At 32.2% G+C, this 17,486-nt stretch overlaps 1 protein-coding gene across 1 annotated transcript; it reads right to left on the bottom strand.

Moving 5' to 3' along the window:
- Nucleotides 1-11,811: 11,811 nt before the first annotated feature.
- Nucleotides 11,812-17,234, bottom strand: LOC127836868 (BTB/POZ domain-containing protein 6-A-like). The gene is made up of 3 exons (XM_052363509.1): nucleotides 17,141-17,234; nucleotides 13,971-14,219; nucleotides 11,812-13,005 (listed from the first exon to the last, which is right to left on the bottom strand). Exons 2-3 carry the CDS (start codon nucleotides 14,213-14,215, stop codon nucleotides 11,940-11,942), a joined length of 1,311 nt encoding a protein of 436 aa, XP_052219469.1. The 5' UTR covers nucleotides 14,216-14,219; nucleotides 17,141-17,234; the 3' UTR covers nucleotides 11,812-11,939.
- Nucleotides 17,235-17,486: the final 252 nt, after the last annotated feature.

Raw genomic sequence — 17,486 nt, 5'->3', positions numbered from 1 at the left:
GGCCTGGGGCGAAGCCCCTAGGCCATAGTACTGAAACTGATTTCTGAGACGAGCTGACTTGACTGGCTGCCAAAACCAAATGTGTATAACTCCGATTTACCACTTAATAAGTGCGTGCGCAATAAAAGTAGTTCTTTGCAGATCTCAATTACCCGGCTTGTAAATACAGAACATCACTATAAAACATGACAGTGTCATACAAAGTGTAAAAAAATGCATATGTCAGGAATGTATTTAATTACAATGTATATTTGATTATTTGTATTGGTACATATTTAAATGTTTCTTTTTTTGTCAAAATTTATAGTTTTGGATGTCAATATTAATGGTTGTGTTCATGATCAAGTTTAACATGAAAGCAATAATGATCTAAGATTCATAACAACAAATAAAGAAAGTAGAAAGAAAAAATATCTTTCTCATAAAGCACGACCAACTACAAAAATATGTGGTAATGCTTTGAAACTTTATATTTTCAATGAATTGTCAGACATGACCAAGAGGTTGCAGCTTAAGAAAACTGATTATATGTTCTCAGTAAATATGTTTCTGGACTATCGGAATATCGTTAAGATTGTATTGAGATTCAATACTTCAGCAGACCTTTGTTTTCATTGTCATATATTATTTTCAACTATTACACAATCATACATAAATATTTTGCTATATTTTATTTATTCAAGGGCAGAACCTACTACCTGGTAGTTTCAATGATGAACTATCATGATATAGGGCTAAAAGATGGATGTGCCAAATCCACCTCATGAATAACAGATTGGGCAAAAGTGGAGTGCGAACACTAAATGATGTGCTGCTAAATAGCAGGTTTGAAATGATTTACATCTTACATTGTTTACATGGCACCTTCATGTATACCATATGACTTTAAGATCTGTGTTGGGAGAATAAGGCGCGACCCAGATAACATTTTTAAGGATGTCTTTTTAAATTATTTCACAATTTGTAATGGGATAAAGTCTAGAGCTCGCTCATTCGTGAGAGTGTTCTATAGATATTATTTATTTTTTTTACAAATACGTAATTTTCAGTAAAGTGCAATCGCGCGTTTGTAATATGAAGTCCCAACATTGATCCGACATTTTTCTAACCGTTCAAACGCGTCATTGCACATTACTGAAAAAAGACTGATTTGTTTTTTAAAAAATCATGATACCTATAGAAAACTCTCACGAATCAGCCGGCTCTCGACTTTATCCCATTTAAAATAGTGAAATATTTAAAAAGAAATCCGTGAAAATGTTAACTGGGGTGCGCTTTATTCTCCCAACACAGATGGTATATCTTTATGGTGTTAAGTATGGATACTATTGTTTAATATTAAACATTGACAATATACTATTCACTATGCATATCTTGAGGGTTCAGATTGTATAATGTACCAAGTAATAATCTTTTTTCGTTTTGATTATATAATTTTAATAATATTTCTTGTGTTATTTTCACAAAAAGTAAGTTAAACAAGCATTAAGGCAAAACTAAAACATGACATGGTTTTCAATTTCAATAACTTGTTGACAAGCCTATGGTCTCTACTGGTGATATGTATTTTTCATGTGTTTGTTTAAGGTTTCTAATCAGTCATTTTTATTTTAATTATTGCAGATCTTTACAAGTGAATTTGGCAAATCCTGATGCAACCTGAGCTTACCAAGTTTACTGACAGTTTGGACTCTGTGTGGATGATAATATGGACAATATATTGTGTTCATGTTGTGTTGTGATTGACATTTTTAACAGATAAGATTTTTTAATCCATACTTAACAGGTGATTTTTCTTCAAAGAATAAATACAATACTTTTGTATTGATGTGCATGACTTTGAGTACAAATTATCAACAATGTGTATCTTGTGTTGTTTTTCCAATCAGCCTGTCATCCATAGGTAATATATTAAGTATGATATGGGAATATTTTTTTACATTTTTGTTGTTTCTGCACACCATGTCAGATACATGAAAATATATCGTATGCCCCCGACGGGAGGCATATAGTTTTCGCACTGTCCGTCTGTCAGTCTGTCTGTCCTCCGTTACACTTATCGTTTTCACTCTCTAATTCAAGTAGTTCTAATCCGATCTACAAACTTGGTCAGAAGTTGCATCCGGATAATGTCTAGGTCAAGACGAGCATGGGTCATGCCGGGCCAAAAACTATGTCATAGGGTCACTTAGTGCGTTTCAAACATTCAGCATGGTGTCCGCTCTCTAATTCAAGTAGTTTTCATCCGATCTTTCCCAAACTTTGTCAGAAGTTGTATCTACATAATGTCTACGCCAAGTGTGAACATGGGGCATGCCGGGAAAAAAACTAGTTCACTGGGTCACTCAGTGCGTTTTAAACATTCAACTTGGTTTCCGCTCTCTAATTCAAATAGTTTTCATCTGATCTTTACCAAACGTGTTCACTGGTTTTATCTAGATGGTCTCTAGGCCAAGTTCGAACATGCATACAAAGAATTGGCAGAAAAAAACAACACATTTACAAACTGCAGCAGATGACATATGTTACACACAACATTAAAATATTGAACACCTGTAGTGTAGCAAACTAATAGTTAAATAAAATAAAGGCGATGTATATCTCAAAAACATTTACACACCTATGCTTTTATGTAGTGACAAAGTTACAGTTGGGGGCATCCGTGTCGTGTGGACACATTTATTTCATTAATGATAAACAACTCATTCATAGTAATCTAACTGTAAAATATTCTTTACACGATAAGAACTACATTGTATTGTATGCCTGCTAATATTGTGGTCTTAAAATAATATCACTTATACTGTTGTAGTTCATTTAAACATCAAGATATGTGATGTTAACGTATGTGTTCATGTTTTGCTTGTATTTGATTTATTTTAACATGTAAATGAATATTTTGGTGTTTAAAGTTCAATCTATAGTGAGTTTATTAGTGACGTGTGCCATTAAGTGCTCATTGCTTTAATTTTGTTTTAGTTGAAAATCATGTTCTACGTATGAAATGCACAAGTGAATTTGGTTTAACACGTATGCGAAGATTAATAATATATTAACTTCAAATACATTGTTGATCACAAACAGCATGTATATGCAATCCAAAAATTACTGTTTCCATAGCAACTGTTAACTTAATGTATTTTGTCTACTTAATTTTATCAATCATGGAACAAAATTGAATTGCTAAATAAACAAAATAATGAAGGGCAGTACAGACACACAACACAAATTGTGTCATGAGGAGTTATTCGTTTTAGTTTTAAGTTCATAGCTGTACAAAATGTTCAATTTCTGAATACACACCTTTTTCCAGAAAATGTGCATATATTTATGTATATAATGCACATGTTTATGATGTTCCATATCTGTCCAGAACATATATTGTTGATTTTCTGTGCTTTTTTTGGCTTAAATTCTTTAAAATAGTAATAAAAATGAAAAAAGAACATTTTTGTTCCCATGGCAACCATGAGTATTTACGGATTAATATTAGTACAATTAATTGCGTACTTTGAAATTAATTATGTTCATACAGATACGCGATCAATGGAGATATTATCAACACAAACTGATCAGCATGACATGTACCGATACTGGTTGAATAAGGACGTCATTTCATCCAAAACGGGCATTCAGCATTTATGACACACAAAAAGTGACAGACCCAGATGGGTCAAAATCTCGTTCCCAGCCACATATCTTCACCGCCTATGTAGGATGGCCATGACTTAATGATCGACTAACCATTGTGACTTTTTGAATAATGCAGCTGCAGCCTTGATTTTTATAAACCTGTTTATAATAATGCATACACATACTAAATCAATAAAAAAACTTCCGACAAAACGTCTTCTTAAAACAAGGTAGTTTGACTATGTATAAAGATATTGACATCTATATACATAGTCGAACTAACTTTTTTTAAGAACTAAATTTCTTCCCAAGCACACTAAATCTAGCCCCAGGCCTTCAGCGCCTACGGCGCTTTGATTCAATTAAGGTTCATGTAGAGGCTTCTTTTTGAAAAATGTGGGACCCCTAGCATTGAACTCAAATTTGACTAAAGGTTGAGTGCCGCATTATAAATGTATACACATATGCTTTAAAGGGTGTTTTTCCTTCAAACTGCTACCAATTTTGTACATCAACGTATCATAACATCCACAAAATCAATCAAAATACAAAGCGATTTTAACACTAAAATATACATTATTTTCAAAAATCTGAATAATGTTTATTCCACGTATTTAGGCGGAAAATTATATAACTAGTGAATAATATCGACATTGACGAGGGCAAGTTACGCTTAAATAGTAAAAAAAGTTTACATATCTAGAAATATCAAAACTCGAACACATGTCATTTCATCACTATGGGGGAAGCCATTTTTAAATTCATAAAATAGAAAGAAACATGCTAAAAACTCACTCATCGCCTAATTGATATTCCAAACGGTTGACGATGACAAATGCATTGGATTGTAATCTTTCCGTTGATGTTTGCAAACTGCACGATCAGACCTCATAAACACTCAAAAGAATAACTATGTAAGAAGCATTTCACCAATGTTTACAATCGTTGTCGAATCACATGTACTGTATTATTGCGCATAAAATAGTACGCTTACAGACTGACAGAAAGATCGATACGTAATTCCGTTCAATTAATCACGGTATACTATTCCCATGATAATATGTAATAATACATCGCTTTAACAATATAAAAGTAGAAATAATTCTTTTAAACGGAGTTTTTAATAACGAAAGTGAAAACAACGGAAGTTGGATGGATATTCTGTGAGATGCACTTCGGCTCCTGAAAAACAATACAAATATACTAAAAAAGACGTGTGGGGGACAATTTTCAGCTGGAAAATATTTGAAATAGGGTAAGTGATGATATCTCTACGTGGTCATTTATGTTATTTATTGCGATCTTTTGCTGATTAATGTTAATAGTTGTTTTACTAGTTTCCACCCAACTGTCAAAATATGTATGTGTTTTCTCACGTGGTTTCGACCGATTTGTTTTGCACGTTTTTCTACGGATCACAGCGATGGCCACGCTTTCAAAATGGGTAGAAGTAATCGAAATATAAAATCAATCGTTTTGCCAATTTCTTTATATTCCTTTACATATGTGACTCTTATTATCCACCATACCTGGATTTTTGAAAAGTAGTTACGTTTTAGTTATTTTTAGAACTTTGTTTAGGATATTTATCCAAAAAGGCAGTTGAATAAAAACTCATTTGTTGTTTTATGACAATAATTTTCTGTGAAATGTTGCTAACTTGACCTTGTATATGTATATAGCTTTGTATTTATTCAACTCAAGGTAGTGCATATCCTTCCTAACTTAAGATAGAGATTTTGTAAATTAGTGTAAAAATGTATTGGTTTTAAACCAAAATATGAATAAAGCACACAAATATTGAATGTAAAAAATGTGTTTATGTTATTCTATCCGTCTTTAGCTTTAAAATGATATATAGTTTGACCATATTGTACCACATTCAATAAAGAAAAACCAACGCGAAGTTTTAATGAATTTTATCCCCCCCCCCCCAATGAACCTTAAGTTATCACAAAAGTCTACTTACCTGATTATACGTCACCCAACAATACGATAATACAGGTACACGTGAACACGTTTTACCGAATTATTTTATATTAGATGCATATTTGCGTATGATCACCGCATATGCGTACATTACACTGTTGTCGACAAGAGTTGTTTTAAATGGGTCTTTTCACAGATTTTGGCATGTATTGAAGTGTGTCATTAAATGCTTTATATTGATAAATGTAAACATTGGATCTTTAAAGCACCATTAACAAATAAGAATACAAATGAATAAATACAAGTATTCCTCAACTCGGCTCAAACCACTGACCCCTAGAGTAAAAGACTAATAATTGATGTACTTTATATCAGCAATCCTCGTAGTATCACACATTAAATCGACAACAACGTAACTCTCCAATTATGCAATCGTTTCGCGTTGCAACGCTTGATAATTTTCAGGTTTTGAAATCGTCAAAAGATGCATAGAATATATATAGACCATGTTGAATGTTGAGTATTACTGTTTCCTCGCAAATATAATAACTACAACGAAATTTTTCGAATCTGAAACAATTGTGTTTAATGTTGTCAATGTATCGAAATGTGAATAGGCCCCTTTAAACGTGGTAATAACTTTATTATACAGGAATGTGTTATAAGAGGAATATGTATTGATAATAAAATCAAAGGTTTTTGTCTGTCAAATATAAGTACGAGTTGATATAAATCCCATAGCGGTTGAAACAAAAAATACCTTCAGTAAAGACGATCGGCATTTAAATTCATTCAGATTTCATATTCGTTCTAAATATATAGCAGCAGAACAAAGGTGATACATTAATAATTGCTAGTTTTCCAGTTTATTAAAGTCTTTGGTAAATGATTTTTCCTTACGATAAAATGTTTGCATAAACACAGCAGCGCGTCATTTTTGTTAAAGGGACCCTGTTGCTACACGGCTTATTAATACAAGCTCGGTTATATATCATATAAACATTCAGCCTATTGATTCGATACATGCGATTTTTATTCCACTTACAATTGTTCGTGTTCAAAATAAGCAATAACGCTATAAATAGGCATACCTGACGAGCATAGGTATCTTGTAAGGTAGTTCCTAACTTGTAAATTGCAGCATGGATATGGTGTTGCTTAAGTAGGCTACTGTATATCCTTTTTATAAATATAGCATTCTTATCATAACATAAATTACATACAAAGATTCATACATATGTTCTGTTCTAGAATGTATGTCGATTACATGATTTTTCTGTATGTTTAATGCTTATGTCAACATCTATGTGGATTTTAATCAGTTTAAAACATTTATTGATTGCTATATTTAAATATAAAACCGTTGTTGCAGGATGTTGCATTCGTCAAACGTTAAAATGTTATAAGCAGTCAAAGTTCTAGGTGCATAAATTAATAGCAAGAAATCTAGCTCAAAACAATTATTAGAAAAGTATACCGAATCGCTTAGATCGCTAGACTTTTCAGATTACATAAGAATGTGAGACTCCTTTACAAACAATGCAAAGGTTTTCTGGTCTTTGCATGTCAAGTAATTTGGTTGGGATATGGAAACAAGTACGATCTCTTCTGAGAAATACAAACAACAATAATAAATTCATCCCGGAATTTGATAGATTTTGAAGCACCTCATTAATCTTTTTAAAACTCGAGTTAAGTGATAAATGCTATGCAAAGGGTGATGCTCCGCCTTAAAACCGGTATAAGCCCCAGGCTTCATTTCATTGAGGTAGACGCATTTTTAATAATTATTGTTGCTGTTTACATGGATGTGTAGTGTTGCATGTAATTTTTTATTAATCGCTTGACTGAAAAAATGCACGTTTGCCTAAAATAAATCCACCACTAAAAATAAACACACATTATTGCAATGCAAACCTCCATTTAAAAATGTGTTCAAACCCTCACACACAACGTACGGCATTAAGAGTCGTTAACAATATTGAACATTATAGAAAAAAAAATCCATAAAGAACAATTACGTTTTTTTTTTAGTTTCGAATATGCGTGATCGAGTATTTCAATGCTTGTTCGTGTGAAAGAAAACCACACAAACACGGCGTACGTTTTTTTTTCTGTTCTCATGAAAGTATATTATTAAGAACTACATAGCGAATAGCGACGCGTTGCTCGAAAGTCCACACATTTGTTCTGTGCGTTAATGTTTTTCAATTCATTTCAATCTCTGCAAATATCGAATCGCCTAATTCATTTGTTCAGCGGATGTTAGCTTTAGTGCTTATTATGCACGGGCCGTTCCGGTTTTGATAATTATTTACATATAGGGTTGTATTGATGTGTGATTCCGTATTGTACAGGCTATTTGCCTCTGGTCGTTAAAGATATTTCTTCACTTACTTCCGTATATTCTTAAAGGCAATTAAATTAATAACCTCATAACATTATAATATTTGGAGTAGTTTTGAAACAATTATAAAAGCAAGTAAAAAAAACTTAATAAAACGTTTGCCTTTTGCGGGATGAAACCTGGGACCTGTAGCTGCAAAAGCTAACATGCTTCAATTGCATCACTTTGTACGCGTATTTCAAACGATATGTAAGTAATACAAGTATAAGCGAATTTACCAATGCAATTCGTTACAAACAGTTCATTATTTTTCAGATTTTGATTGATGATTTTACATACACGAACATATTTTACCCATTGTTTAGTCAGGAGTGTTGTTCTGCTTGTTTGATTATAATGCATACAATCTATATTGATATTTGTGTGAAGTGTGTCATTTCTTCGCACGATTTGTTAAGCGCGGGAGAACATGAACAAGACATCGCTTGTGTTGCTTTTGCCCCACATTTTTTATAAGTATTTATCTTTATTTGTGTTTAATGTATTATCCTTATATCCCTTGTAAACTTATGAAAAGAGATCTTTCGCGAAATTTCGCGAATAAAAAGCAATACGTGTTCTGCTGCACTCTATGGGGAGCTGGGCAGATATCCACTGTATATGCATATTTACATATGAATAATTAAACATTGGTTAAAAAACAAAAGCAGCGATAATATTATATTAAATGTTGTTTATAACAAGGCTCTAAAAGACTGTATTAACGGGAAGTGAAATTATGTAACAAATGTAAAAAATCGCGTTAGAAAATTATCAGTATGTAAACGTAAACGCATTCTTGGCTGAATCTAAATGCAGAGTCATATATATTTGTTAAGCAATATGGGTTACACTCGCTTGAAAGTTATGCTTTAATGTTGTACAAAGAATTTATAATAACGTTTGAATATGAAAAATATCTAGATGTCTAGCCTTAAAGTCTCCAATTTTACGTCTGTAGATTAAGAATTTCTAGTCATCCATTAAGAATCCAAACGGGTAGGTTCAGTACTAATCGCATTGCTAGGGAAGAAAGATATTTTATTTGATGAGGCTCACGTGATATAGAGGAAGAATATCATTTTATGTTTATATGCCCTTGTTATAACGACATCAGGAAACAATACATACAAAACCTTATTATTTCAAGCGACCATCAGTGTATACATTCCTAAGCCTTATACGATTATGTGAAAAAGTTTTCTGTTTTTGTAAAAGAAGCCCTTTTATCAGGAAGTCAAAATTTAATGTTGTTAATAACACAAATACGGCCAACTGATTGTCGTGTTCCGCGGGTTTTATTGCGTGTTTATTTGTGCATTTGTTTGTTAAATGGTATGCATATAATATAATATATCAAATGTGTATATTATTAAGTATATTTTTAATATAATACACCTAATGATCCGTATGTATGTATTTAAATATGTTATTTGTTAGATACTCTATTGTATTTGTTTTAGGCAAATTAATTGTATCTCTCTATAAATATATGCGTAACAGAAATGTTTGATTATACAATTTGCTGCCTTATATAACTCACGCAATATATGTTGGCTATTTCCGTCTATTAAATAGCATAATAATCCAAACTATATACTTAAAATGACAAAATATATATATTTAGTTCATTTTCCATAAATGTTGACAGCATACTCGCTGATTGCCACCCTGTTGCATAGATACTTTGTAATGCATAGATGTTTTCCCAATACTGTCATTAGTATGTTTTATAGTGTGTACACTACTAAATTCTGTATTGTCACTTACTTTTCATATGACCTTTCAACATGTCTATTATAGAATGGTTAAGACTGACGATGTACTATGTACAAGACGTAAAACATATCTGTTCTATTCTTATATTACGAGATTTGCAATCGTAAGTGTTCTCACCGTTTCGAAAAGATAATCATACCTGACTCCAACCTGCATGCATAAGACAATAGTATTACATTATTAATATACTCGTTTTCATCAGTATTTTATTGACACTTATATTCTAGTACTATAATACACTGTTGATAAACGTTTTATTACAATAGAAGAAACGTGCATATTCGGGTTAATTAAAGGGTCATTTTCACAGATTTTAGCATGTATTGAAGTTTGTCATTAAACGCTTTATATTAAAACATCTAAGCATTGGATCTAAAAAGCTCCAGTAAAAAAAAACAAGAATAAAAAAGTAACCCTCAGCTGTGCTCGAACCACTGACCCCTGGAGTAAAAGTCCACCGTTTTGACCACCCTGAGTAGTATTACATGACATACACACTGCTTCTAAATCTAGAGAATGCTATACCAAGAAAGATGTTACCCAAAACGAATCCGTAACATTGTTGACTATTCGACTATACTTGAAATAGACCAGTACAAGGCATGCAAACAATCTTGTAAAACGCTCAAAGAAAGGGACTTCTTAAGCTGGCAATTGCATACGTTCAAAAATGACTACTATTTTAGAGTTCCTAACATGCAATAAAATTCGAATGCTATCAAGTGTTTCATTATAACATGAACATTTCTATATACTAGTATTTGGCTTATTTCACAATGTATATTTGTTCAATCGTTCAAAACATGTATCTCATAAATATGTGACTTAATGTACAAATGTGTGTGCGTGGCAAGGGATCAGCAAATTTCACACTGTTACTAAGATGCCTGTTCCATGTGAGCTGTGCTGTTCTGTGATGATCACACTAAAATAAACAATCTCGCGCTCAAGGTAACGTTTTGTTTTCACAATTTGCTATCAATTATGAATATTTTTTTCACAAAAAAAGACGGTTATCTGCTCATAAAAGAAATACACTACCACGTAAAAGTACTGCATGTTGAATTCAGTATTTTGATAAAAACCTGCAACCGCGTATTTTGTAAATCATCAATTGCACAAAACGTTCTTAATGTTTGTGCTATATTTGCCAATCGAAGGGCGTACACTTTTTTTCAAACAAAATCGAATAAATTGCACACTAAATGCATTTGCAGACACACAGTTAATTGTTGTTTACTTGTAAGAAAAAAAATATTGCCAGATATTGGGATAATTTAATGTATTATGCTATATGTGGTATACAAACACTGGTTCCGACCTAAGTTTTATGCATTTATATTATTAGGCATTTTCAGACATTTGTATCGTAACTGTCAAACGCCTATAGTCTGTTTGTGTTATATAGAACTAGTTCAAATTAGTAGCAACTTTTCAGATAAATGTCAAGCGTATGTTACGTTATGCATACAATATACTGATGTAATAGCAATTGGTTAAATATTCAAATTAAATGAAGCCAACAAGTTAAGGTGAAACTTAAAATAGCATTATATTCCAATAAAGGATTTAGACATAAAGGTTTCAAAAAAGTAATACATCTGAAGTTCTAACATTTTCCGTCGCAGAATCGATAATTTAAAAGAAATATCTGGACATGATAATAATTAAATAGGCAGTGAATCTCAGTTACCGAATACCCTGGTGAAACACGAAATACCCAACTGCATGATAAACAATTCAATTTAAAAAAAACGCTAGTATATTGTAATTATTGTATTTATATAATATCATTTATTTCATATAATAGTGTGTCATCATCATTTTTTCTAGTAGAAAAATATCATGTCGACTGGGCAACACATTCATATGAATTGAAAAGTTTTGCAATATGACAATTTCTTGGTATGTATACAAAACGGTTTGCGGTTATAAATATTTAAGTATCGCAAAATTTTAACTAAATATTATTTCAGAAATTATTTTTTCTTTCCGTAATAACACACTTGCAATGTTTGTACTCCTTAATATGAAGTGACTGCGTAAGAGTCTTCTCCGCGTTTACTTTTTCTAGTGTCCGTTGATCTGATAGAACGCTCGATACAGAAGTGAATGAAAAAGGTCAACAATTGGCAGACGTTGACGCATATATGTTTCGGTAACTTTCGAATATTTGTATAAATATACGACAAAATTGAATATGGCTTACATGTTAGTCAAATGTATTTATTGACAATTCAAACCCGTTAAACTGTTCGCAGCCAAAGACAGGTCCATTAGCACTTGTTCCGACATCACTTGTTTCGACCTTCAAGTTGATGAACGTCAATGTCATATTATGAATGCGTATTTTCGCTAAACTTGCAAAGCAGCCATAAAGTTTCGCCCCCGTTGTTCTGTGTGTGATTAAATATTCCTGCATGCCAATAAGACGAATAGGTTTGTCAAGATGGAAAAGTTTGTGTTTCAGTCCAGGATTGTGACACAGCTGAACGCTTTGTGAATGTATTATTCTAGTACCCTCCAGAATCTCAAACACGCATTCCGCAGAACCTCTTGAAACAGGAAGAAACATATCAACACCTAGCATTGCACATTCAGTCGAAACTGTAAAAGTGAAACCATTTGCCATACGATCAAACCTCGAGTTCATACCGGCACCCTTACCCACACTCAAACTTCTGACAAATAGGTATGGTTTGGTCGTCATTCCCCTAGTTTCGTTTTTAAACTTTGAGACATTTTTCTTTTCTTTTATTGTTTGATAAACGGAATGTGTTTCTTCTTTGGTGAGAACATTATCATTCGACACAAAATCCGTGAACTCTTCTGAAGTCATGCATGGAAATCTGATAAGGTTGATAATCTCGTCTCCAAGTGTATTCCGAATTTCTTCTCCTGTTGCCTGTTTCCCAGTGGATTCAATCCTCTTTGAAGCCCACCTTTTGCATGCTAGGTACACTTCACTTTCACTGCACAACATTCTGTTCATTACTAAAACCTCTTTCAGTCCCTCCACTGACATTTCAACAAAGGCGTCAGATTCTAAAACGCATTTCGATGTATTTTTTATGAAGTCTAAGCAATGTTGTTTCAGACCCTGGTAGTAAAAACGTATGGCCTGATCCAATATTATACATACATTATTTGGATCGATCCTTTCTTTCAAGAATAACTCACAGGTGGTTTCCAATCCAGAAATATCGTATTTACTCGCAGCGTACATCAAATGCATGACATTGTCCGCGGTTAGTTCTACTTTGCCGCTGTATAAATACCTAAGGAAACGAAATAAAACGGAAACATAAATTAAATATTAAATTTCACAAAAGCACGTTTATTTTAACACAGACATCCAGTGATAAATTATCATAATAGATCCATAATATATTATATTTTTTAGAAACGCATTTTTAATTTCGATTTCTTAGAACAAAAGGTTCAAAAGATATCACATGTTTATTTTACATTTTTACAAAGTTTCATGTTACATAATCAAGTTTTTGAAACACATACACGGCTGATTTCAATGTTACAGAGGCCCATATCGACTCAACATTGCATTTCTGAATGTCACACACCTGCTTTAAATCAAGTAAATTTTTCTGGCAATATCGTACTGTGTTATGTTTTGCCGGTATGTGTTTCAAAACCCTATTTTATCAAAATATGTCAAAATGTTTAATAACCAATCATATGCAAACGTGTTCAAGAAATCGAAATAAGCATTATCCGTGGCTTTTACATGCGTAAATATATTATCAGTATTATATTAAGATATCTACGCTTTAGTTTAACTTTTTCATTTCATTTTATTTTCATTTTTATGTTGAACAAAGTTAATCAAATGAGTACACATGTAACTCACATTTGTTAAAATACTTATTATGTCAATATGTGTAAAATAACGAAACACATTTGTTGTGTTGTTTTAGTTAAATTGGTTGCGTAAAATACTTTATCCTGAATCCATAGAAAGGTAACTATTGCCTAAATAATCACTATGGCTAAGTTATCTGTTTTATAACCTTTCATCTAACATTATTATTCTAAATTCTCACAATATAAAGAAGTGAAACAAGCAATTTTTCGTAAATTATTTATGTTGTTTTAATAATTAATAGTAAAGAGCATATACATGATCATCACATAAATGTAGGTAAGACTTATTTTCCCTGTACACTAGAATGTCATAATTTTTCACAACACATATATAGTCCTCTGGCCGTTTGAAATCGATTACCTCACTAGAATCCTCAGTATAGGCTCTTCGATATCCGGTATGTTAATGACGTCACTTGACTCAGCAAGTGCGCCGCAAAACATGGCGTGAAACACCAGACTGCGGCTGGCAAGAATAAATTTGTGACATTTTAGACGTTTGTGGTCGTTTCCGGCAGCTAATATGACGTCACACAAATACTCATCATCAAGCATCTTAAGATTTGTGTCGGCGAAGGATTCCGAATGCTGCCACACGGTCGTCATTTTTCTATGAAATAATAAACACATCTTGTGTATTGTAGATGACACCTGTATGGCTGAATTACCAAAGATGGTATAAAGCATACGCCGGTACCTTTGTATTTCAAAAAACGATCACAAGTATGTATTGGTTTCATTCATTCAATCATTACTCAGAATAACGTAAAATATTTAACCATACAATATAAAGAAGTGAAACTCCAGCTGCTGGAGCAGTATTGAATTTTCATTCAAAACCATTAGTTGGTCCTTTATTTAAGGCAAGTGACCGATTGCCAAAACAGTACAAAACAGCACAATACAGCACAATACAAACCAACATAAACACAAAGACTGATTGTAGAACCACTAGAAGACACATACTGTGGCCATTAAAACATGTTTGTTCCAATTAACCTGACCGACCATAATTCTTGGTGCCAACTTTTTGTTTACTCCAGCTATATATTTTGACCAATTTTGTTTATTCGATTACAATATTAAAAAAGAGGTTTACATATTAACATATGTGTTGCAATGCGATTGTGAAGATTTATTTCATAAAATGGGTATACACGTGTTTATAAAAACGAAAACGAAAGTTGTCTGACTACTTTATTTGTGTACCTGTAAGGAAAAAACAACAACACTGTTTTGCCTGATTGCAAGTATAAACTGTGATATACAGACAAAAACTGTATTGGAAAAGTTGTATAATATAAGCGATTGGTAAGCACATCGCAGTTTTTAAAAGTATGTCTTATTATAATATTTTACGCCTATGGCAGGTAACCACACACTACAACATGAAATACTTCAAGACAACATACTGATGGATAATATAGTGCGGAACACATAGTATCTCATGAATTGTTATATCGACGTTAATATCAATGAGCTTCAATTTTGCCACCCTGTATTTCAATGATGTTAAAGTTATTATTTATTTTACAAAAAAAATAGTATTTTTAATATCTTTAAACACGGGAAAACACTTAAAATCAACAAATATTTCGTAATATGTTAACACATACGAAATCAGTATTCCATAAAGCAGTAACTACAATTTCAACGTCAGATTTGTTGTGGTAACATAAATGTAACGTGCTGCAAAATGCTCGTTTATATTTTGTGTGTGACAATATAGTTAAAACATTAATGAGGGGAACTGACATGCACAAGAACCACAACCATACACTTACTTTAATAAGAATTATTGCCCTATCTGTTTCAGCATGATGTTAATGTTTAGGGCTATATCGGGGGATATATATTTAGCAAATTTGCATGTAGTCTTTGTTCCTAACCTGTATTCTGTCATGCTGTTTGATGGTTTTGCAGTTTTTAAATTAAGAACCATGCTAAATGCGTTATTTCAATTAATCTGCTAATGATTCACGTTGCTTTAAAATCGATGCGCCCAACGCTTTGATTTTACGAGAGTCATTTTAGGTATTTATCTACTTTTGATTTAAAGACTAAATCAAAAAATAATTCAAAATAACATTGTCATAGGCACGGCTAGATTTATTACATCCTATTTACTTATAATGTTTTTGTTTAACTAAACTCATCTTAACAGAATTGTGTAATTTGTCTTGGTCCAAAAAATATATATGTTTAGTTACTCTATTTCAAAATGTCAACTTACCTGATTCTACGTCACCCAACAATACGGTAATAAAGGAGGAAGTGATTATTTCCTTATACACTTTATTCTGCGTATAATGTATAGTGTTGAATGTAAGCTTTAATACTTTTATTTATTTAATAAATATTAAAGTGCTCGTCTGGCTAGTCTATAAACCGTTCACCCCGATATGTATAAACCACGTATTAAAATTGAAAAAGAAAAGTGTATGCTTGTACTATGTGTACTGCGCGAGGTAAGCAGGTTTTAAACCGAGACAACTTTCGCATTGAGATCGAAACAGTGTAAATTATATTTACCTGGATAAGAACAGGACTGAACAGAATAGTTTATTCAGACTTAAGCATGTACGATGCTTTGATAAATTTGTAAATGTTTTTTTCTTTGCATATGGGCACGGTTTATCCATACAATGACTGTCGTCACTTACTTTATTAATAATTAATCTTGCGACAAGATTTGATTTTGAAAGAGTAAAAGACATTTTGAGAGCTCAAGCAATTTAAAATGCAACAAATTCATAATCCATATAAAATAAAAGTGTTTCACTTACTTAATGGATGCGTTTATATAAATCCCATAGAAGTTGGCATAAGCAATGCCATTTAAAAAGACGATAGGCGTTAAATTTAATAATATGCTGTTATGTGCTAAATATACAACGAAATAAACAAGAAAACGATGATAATGTCATAATTGTTATTTTAACTTGTTATTAATTACTTTGTTTAATGATTATCTCTAACAATTGCCTTTGTATAAACACGACCGCGCCCATATTTTTGAGGAGACCCGGTTGCTACCAACCTGAATAAATTCACATTTTGAGAAGTCAGTTACAACATGCAATACAAATTTGATATAATCATAATAAAGGAATTAATTAAGCTCGGTCTAATCTTATCTGATATTAACATTTTGCCCATCTGGAAACTACCATTAATCAACCATCTGGAAACTACCATTAATCCACCACTCAAGCGTGTTCATATTCAGAATGAAACGTACAATTTTTAAAACGCAGACGTGAGAGATACATAATAGGCTATTTCCAAATTCGTGCACCAACATAATGCCAATTTAGCATATCTTAAGCTAAATTGGTTTCGCACTTGTTAAATTAAGAACCTAGTGAGAGATTTTCAATTCATTATATGGTTATTTTGAAGGCTAGCTGTTTAACATCAAGTTGATAAATTTTTCCTTTGATACACTAAACTCAAACTTAACCACAGTGCGTAATACATCTGTGTCCAATATAGATATATTTGTTTAGTTATCACAAGCAACCTACTTACCTTATTATATGTCATCCAACAGCAAGTAAAATAAAACATGTACAATTGAATCTGTCCTTATGAACTGTTATCTGCGTAGTGTGTATAGTGTTAAATGTTGACTTAAATTTATTTAATCATAATAAAACGCTCGTAGAGAAAACACGTCTATAAATCGTCAACCAATCAGACAGACTTAAAGGGACCGTCAACTACGAATGACGGAAAAAAGAAAAGTTCTCAAAAACAGTATTTTATTTACAATCATTTAGAGTGTATATCGTTATGTCACCTATTTTTGCGATGCACTTTTGATTTCACATCGCGAAATTTTATTACCGAATATACTGAAAATATGAACTTTTTT

Source organism: Dreissena polymorpha, chromosome 7, assembly GCF_020536995.1.
Source record: "Dreissena polymorpha isolate Duluth1 chromosome 7, UMN_Dpol_1.0, whole genome shotgun sequence".
NCBI classification, from domain to species: domain Eukaryota; kingdom Metazoa; phylum Mollusca; class Bivalvia; order Myida; family Dreissenidae; genus Dreissena; species Dreissena polymorpha.
This window is presented reverse-complemented; position numbering and strand designations above follow the sequence as displayed.

Bases quoted from the DNA above. Each gene is read 5' to 3' on its own strand.
- LOC127836868 (XM_052363509.1), bottom strand. From the start codon at position 14,215: ATGACGACCGTGTGGCAGCATTCGGAATCCTTCGCCGACACAAATCTT. The intron at 13,006-13,970 runs GTAATCGATTTC...TCGTTTCCTTAG, and splicing joins ATACTGAGGATTCTAGTGAG to GTATTTATACAGCGGCAAAG.